At 44.4% G+C, this 7,025-nt stretch overlaps 1 protein-coding gene across 1 annotated transcript in view; it reads left to right on the top strand.

The window, feature by feature from the left end:
* Nucleotides 1–7,025, top strand: part of LOC107553126 (dynamin-1-like protein) — a 41,164-nt gene that overhangs the window by 17,404 nt on the left and 16,735 nt on the right. The window contains exons 10-11 of the mRNA XM_016235247.1: nt 1,210–1,548; nt 4,415–4,535. Of these exons, the coding sequence (XP_016090733.1) occupies nt 1,210–1,548; nt 4,415–4,535 (460 nt within the window). The remainder of the gene's footprint in view (nt 1–1,209; nt 1,549–4,414; nt 4,536–7,025) is intronic.

Below are 7,025 nucleotides of genomic sequence, written 5' to 3'. Positions count from 1 at the left end.
GGGGGGGGGGGTCTCCACCACAACCTCCACCACAACCACCACCAGTTATTATTCAGCAAGGATGCATTAAAATTGACATTAAAGACATTCAAAATGTTATAAAAGATTTATATTTGAAATTTTGCTGTGGAAAAGCGCACAAAAATATGAAGCTGAATATGAACTGTTTTCAACATTGGTGATAATCAGAAATGTTTCTTGAGCAGCAAATCAGCATATTATACTGATTTCTGAAGGATCATGTGACACTGGAGTAATGATGCTGAAAATTCAGCTTTACCATCACAGGAATAAATGACATTTAAAATATATTAAGATAGAAAACAGTTCTTTTAAATTATAATAATTTGTCTCAGTGTTACCGTAGAGACTTTCAAAATCTGTTCAAACCCACGCTAGTGTCCTTGCTGCTCAGTCAATAATTTCTCTGTCATTGTGAATTTTTTATTCATTTATTTATTTATTATAATTTCTCGAAAGATTCCTTTGAAAGGTTCCTGATTCCTGAGACCAAGGCTGCATAACATCATGTTTAATGATCTAGAACAAATTCAAATGAGCTTTGGAGATAACCAAGTAAATAGATGCAGTTTTATGTTTGTGCCCTACCACCGAATCGCACAAAGAGTATTATGGGACATTATAAGAAGCAATGGATACTGCCTAAAACCTACATGATGAAAGCATCTTATCAGACAGGATATTGAGCAAACAGTGAATTTGGATGTGCTCTGGTGCCTTCCTACTTCTATTATAAATTTTCAGGCTTTGATCCACTTTTCACTGTCCAGTCCTATAATAACTCAGTCAATAATTTCTCTGTCATTGTGAATTTTTTATTCATTTATTTATTTATTATAATTTCTCGAAAGATTCCTTTGAAAGGTTCCTGATTCCTGAGACCAAGGCTGCATAACATCATGTTTAATGATCTAGAACAAATTCAAATGAGCTTTGGAGATAACCAAGTAAATAGATGCAGTTTTATGTTTGTGCCCTACCACCGAATCGCACAGAGTATTATGGGACATTATAAGAAGCAATGGATACTGCCTAAAACCTACATGATGAAAGCATCTTATCAGACAGGATGTTGAGCAAACCGTGAATTTGGATGTGCTCTGGTGCCTTCCTACTTCTATTATAAATTTTCAGGCTTTGATCCACTTTTCACTGTCCAGTCCTATAATAATTTTTTTTTTCCTTCAGGAGCCAACATGACTTGAACACCCAAAAGAGTCTCGACGACTCGTGCAAAGACGAGCAGGTGTTCCTACAGCGGCATTACCCGTCATTGGCCTCCCGCTGCGGCTCGCGCTACCTGGCTCGCACCCTGAGCCGACTGCTCATGCATCACATCAGAGACTGTCTCCCGGTGCTCAAGACGCGAGTCACGGTGCTCACCGCCCAGAACCAGTCCCGACTCAACAGCTACGGCCAGCCAGTGGAAGACCACAGCGCCACCTTGCTGCAGATCGTCACTAAGTTTGCCACCGACTACTGCAACACCATCGAAGGCACTGCCAGACACATCCAGACCTCTGAATTGTGAGTACCTGCACCACCATGCTGTAGGATGTTTTTTCTGCAAAACAAGTTGTTTTTCTTATTGCCTTTAAAGGTCTTTTTACGTTAAAGGCATAGTTCTCCCAAAAATGAAAATTCTGTTATCATTTAATCAGCCTTCACTTCACTATAGTTAAAATAAACATCGCAAACAGCATCACAAACTCACATGGTCATAACTACAGCTCTCAAGCTGACATAAGAGGGATCATGTGACGAACTAAACATCATAAAGCAAAAACTAGTGAAGTAGTCCTCAGATGCCACGTTCATTACAGCAGCATTTCGGACATCTGAAAGTACAGCTTTTTCTTTACTCAGGAAACACTAAAACATTAAAGGCTAATGTTTTTTTTGTGTTTGAGGAGCAGAGAAGTCAAGCATTTGCTGTCTAGTGATAACCAATACTGTCAATAGCATAGCACTTCAACTTCTATAACATATTTTCCGGGTTCCTGCAGGATTTTTAAGCTCAAATTTAAAACTTTTTAAGACCTTTTTTAAGACCTGCACAAATAAAATGAATACCATATGAGCGGGGTAGGGCAATGTCTATAGTATCATATTAAACTGTAAAATTACAGTAAAAAGCATAATTTACAGTTCAGATACAAGTTTTCACAAAAACAAAGTTTTATAAAATGATAAACTCTACATTTCAGCCTTTAAACCATTTTTTAAGAAAATGGATGAGTCAAAAGTATTAACTATTATATTAATTTAAACAATTATTATCAATAAATTATTATATCAATGAAATAACATAAATTAGGGGTGTGTGATATTGACAAAAAATGATATCTCGATTATTTTCTGAGATTTTATTGATAACGATAATTAGACAATATTTCACTGAGTGTGTTATTGTGCTGATATCTTAAGGACTGCCGTGGACAGCTGACTCCTGAATTTTTTGATATTCTTCATATTATGTGTGGTCAGTTCACAGCAGTGATAGAAATTAATAATTTCCAACACGTTTTATGGGCATTTTTACCTTTAAGCAATTTTTTCTAAACGTGTGCACCATCTTTTGAGTCAAATTCTTGCATTTGGGCTGTTACCAAACAAATTAAATCAGTATCAACAGAATTCATCTTTGCAATGCAGAGGAAACACAGAAGCTGTGTCTGAACTGGCATTTAGATGCATTTACACAATGTTTAATGCAGCTCTGAGGGACATCAAATACTTTAACCTGCAGTTACAAATGCATAAATAATGTTTTGATATTTTAAACATAAAACATTAAAAACTGATGTTTGAAATTATTTAAAAAATGAAAAGGTACCTTAAATGTGAAATTAAAACCGCCATCAGGTGGCAGCAAGTCACTGTTAATAACTGAGTCATTGCGATTGAACCAAATCATTAAATGGTTGATTCATTCAGGAACGAAACACCATCATGTTGCTCAGAGATGCAAAACAGCGCTGTGACTGTGTTTGGAATTATTTTTGTTGGAGAAATAGAGCAAAAACAGGAAATAGGGTAAAAACTGTTGTTTTGTTCAGAGTTCAGACCAATGCACAATTTTGCACATAACAATACGATTATCCATCGCATTGTTCTATATCGCAGAAAATCATGAGATTAATCGCAATAAAAAAATGTAATGGTTGCCCAGCACTAATATAACTCACTAAGTGAGTACACCCCTCATATTTTTGAAAAATATTTTATCATGTCTTTTCATGTGACAACACTGAAGAAATTAGTGGAAACTTAATATTGGACTTCAAGCAACTTGGGCTATGAGCTTCTCCACCCTTCCTCCAGACTCTAGGACCTTGGTTTCCAAATGAAATACAAAACTTGCTCTCATCTGAAAAGAGGACTTTGGACCACTGGGCAACAGTCCAGTTCTTCTTCTCCTTATCCCAGGTAAGACGCTTCTGACGTTGTCTGTGGTTCAGGAGTAGCTTAAAAAGAGGAATACGACAACTGTAGCCAAGTTTTTATTAAATTTAAGGGCATAAAAAGTCTTAATAGTATAACGCAAGTCTTTATTATCACTTTATTCCCCCCAAAATTAAAATGATCATCTTTTACTCACCCTCCACCAAACAGTTGATGGTAGCCATTGATTTGCAAGGTATTTTTTTCCATACAGTGGAAGTCAATGGCTGCCGTCAACTATTTGGTTACCAACATTCTTCAAAAACTTTCTTTTGTGTTCAGCAAAAGAAAAAGTCATACAGGTTTGGAACAAGTGGAGGATGAGTAAACAATGGCAGAATTTACGTATTTGGGTAAACTGTCCCTTTAAACTTGGGAACTGAAAAACAGGAATCGCATTGAAAAGTTTAGTAAAGCCAACCAGTTAGGCTTGAGCTTGTGATCTGAGAGAGCTCTTGCCATTTATGAGCGCAATGATCATCAGACAGTCGGTTATTTGTGGAGCCACTTACTAAAGGTTGCCGCCTTACACCATGCTATTGAGTTTGACATACTGTCGTTACCAAGGTTACATTCCTGTTAAATCTTTTTTTCTGTGACTTCGGCAGCGTCTCAGTCTGTCATTTTTGCACTGAAACTCATGACAGATATCAAGCACACCATGTTTACTTTGTCTGCTTGGCTGAATCTGACAGGCAGATAATCCGTGAGTCTGTCCAGTTCCTTATTTACACCCTGTTCACTGTTGGATGAAATGCTGTTCATCTCTCATATCTGGCTCTCATATAAGTCCACACCAGCTATCGATTAAATAAGTGCCTCATATTGACGTTTTCTGGCTGGATGGTTGGGTCCGACTCCAGGCCTGTGTGCCAAAGTGCCTGTGAATCCCAAAAGAGCTGCATGATTTTAAATTTTCGTGGTTTGTGTGTGAATTTGTTAATTGCAGGTGTGGAGGAGCTCGTATCTGTTACATATTCCACGAGACGTTTGGAAGAACCCTGCAGTCTATTGACCCACTTGGAGGGCTCACCGAGCTAGACATTCTCACAGCTATTCGAAACGCTACGGTATGATATTTACATGTTTATGCTTTTGCTGAGGAGCCAAGCCGGTGACCCAGCCGCTCAGTGGTGGTACAGCAGCCGTGGCGACGGAACGTGACGTCTCCGTTCCCTCCTTCAGGGAACAAGGGTTACATACGTAACCGAGAGGTTTGGTTACATACGTAACTGAAAGGGTTGAGACGTTCCCTTTCAGTTGGTCACTCCGAGTCACGTCAGTGACTGATGAATTGGGATCCCTACCAAAGCGCAATGGATGCTACCTCTTCCAGTGTCCTGTGCGAGTCGCCTGAGCCCCTTTGTGGTGTAGGCCGGGGCTCGCAACAAGAAGACCAGTCACTGTTGTCATAGCACTACCCACTCAGTGAGATTGGATAACACTGGGAAAACGTACCTGTTCCACTTCGGGGGACGCCGGGCGATCTGAATTGCATAGCCGAGGCTGATGGTGCGCAGAAGCCAGTGAGACTGGCTGGGTAGCGCTAGCCAGGCACCCAGATACCGTGCAAGTGGGACCAACGGAACCACCGCCGTACTCGCGGTGGGGCAGCGAGGTGGATCGCAGGGACCCAACTCGGACGGCTTGTGAGCAGACCGAAGAGGGGTCTGAGTGTGCGGTGCAGCACTTACCTGGCTCCACAGTTTGGCAGAGGGTGCGTGAGTACACTCTCGAACCGCCCACTGATGCCTGCTGGCGACAGAGGAGGATGAGTGTGGTCTGGGGTTGAACCGTCCGCAACTCTCGGTGCCCTCTTGAGACCCAGAGATGGTGAAAACTGCTCTTTTGTCGAGAATTAGGGTACGGCCTCAAACAAAACAAAATATTCTCCACCCGGCCCTCCTCCGGGGGAGGGAGTGGTGCATTCACCATCTCCCAAAAAGCAGATCCCTCCATCTCTGGGTCACCCGTCTCAGGGCCGCTTGCTCTTCCGCTTGCCGCCAGTTTTGGCGGGGGCCTGGACGGGTTGGTCGGCCTGCCTACACCCGGCTCCACAGCGCTGCTTGGGTGGAGGCTGCTGCGGACACAGGGGGCCACCCTCGGCGACCTGGAGGCAGCAGCTGCCCGCCGGGGCAGGATGTGTCGAATCGCCTCAGTCTGCTTCTGTGCAGCCAGAACTGCTGGGCAAAGCTCTCCACCGCGTCACCGAAGAGGCCGGTCTGGGACACAGGGGCATTAAGGAACCGAACCTTGTCGGTGTCCCTCATGTCGGCCAGACACAGCCATAGATGGCGCTCCTAGACCACAAGCATGGACATTGCACGACCCAGAGAACCCGCGGTGACCTTCGTCGCTTGGAGCGCGAGGTCAGTGGCGGTTCGGAGCTCTTTCATAACTTCCGGATCGTGACCTACCTCGTGCAGGTCCTTCAGTGCCTTGGCCTGGTGCACCTGCAGTAACGCCATAGCGTGTAAGGCGGAAGCAGCTGCCCCGCAAGCCGTATAAGCGTTAACTTGCCCAGAGAGCAATTTCGGATGTTGATTGCTGCATCGGAGGGAGAGCTCTCTGGAGAGGAGATGGTGCAGAGAAGGGGTATGCGGCGATCCCCCCCGGTGGGCATTCCTTCGGCGGCTCTGCTGGTTGAGGAGCACTGGAGGAGTGGTGGGCCCCAGAGGGTTGGTTCCCTGAGGGGTTTGCCACCACTGTAACCCTCAGACCGCCTGCGCTACTGCTGGAAGTAGTCCTCATCTGGCCGCCGCCAGAACGAGCACTGGATCGCGGCAGAGGCAACGGAACTCCGCCCCCTGAAGGTAGCGAAGCCTACTCCGCAGCTCCGAAATGGTCATCTTCCCGCAATGGGAACATGACTCATCCACGAATGCCACCTCAGCGTGCTTCAAGCCCAGACACGTGAGGCAGCGACGCCAGGTAATGACCGCACCCAGAAACGCACGGGTGAAACGGCATCTTTAAAACGACGATCCGTCCTCTTTACAAAGACGCACCCATAGAGAAATTGCTCTCTCAGGGAAATGCTCTTTTAGTGCTGACGTGCACAGGGGAAATGGCCGCTTGCAGTACAACAGGGGGTAGTGCAGCCTGAAGTGCGCAACCCACTCGATACAGGAACGACCACCGCTGAAGCGCCGTCCGCCAACACCAGAAGCTTCCAAGAGCGCGTTGAACTCGTAGCTTACTGAAGACACTTGGATGGAGCAGAACGATGTTGTCGCTCGGCTCCAAAGTGAAAAGCTGGTATGCATTGCACCGGCTGCCTTTTTATGCTCACGCTGTGATCAGCGGCAGCTGGATGCAATAATTGCATGCCAATGTGCATTGGCTCGTTTAGTTACACTCGAAGTAGATTGGTCTCTCGAAGCGAGATCCCCAATTCGTCGGTCACCGACGTGACTCGGAGTGACCGACTGAAAGGGAACTGAACTGCATGACTAGTGACAATTATTTTCTAAAAAGGTTTTTCCGAGACACAATGTTGTGATACAATGCATAGTATTCATCATGTCCTCATCCTGATGAATTTTGGAAACAAATGCAAA

The sequence above is a fragment of the Sinocyclocheilus grahami genome, unplaced genomic scaffold, assembly GCF_001515645.1.
Source record: "Sinocyclocheilus grahami isolate Dianchi unplaced genomic scaffold, SAMN03320097.WGS_v1.1 scaffold465.1, whole genome shotgun sequence".
Lineage (NCBI taxonomy): Eukaryota > Metazoa > Chordata > Actinopteri > Cypriniformes > Cyprinidae > Sinocyclocheilus > Sinocyclocheilus grahami.
Note: the sequence above shows the minus strand (reverse complement) of the source record. Positions and strands in the feature narration are given on the sequence as shown.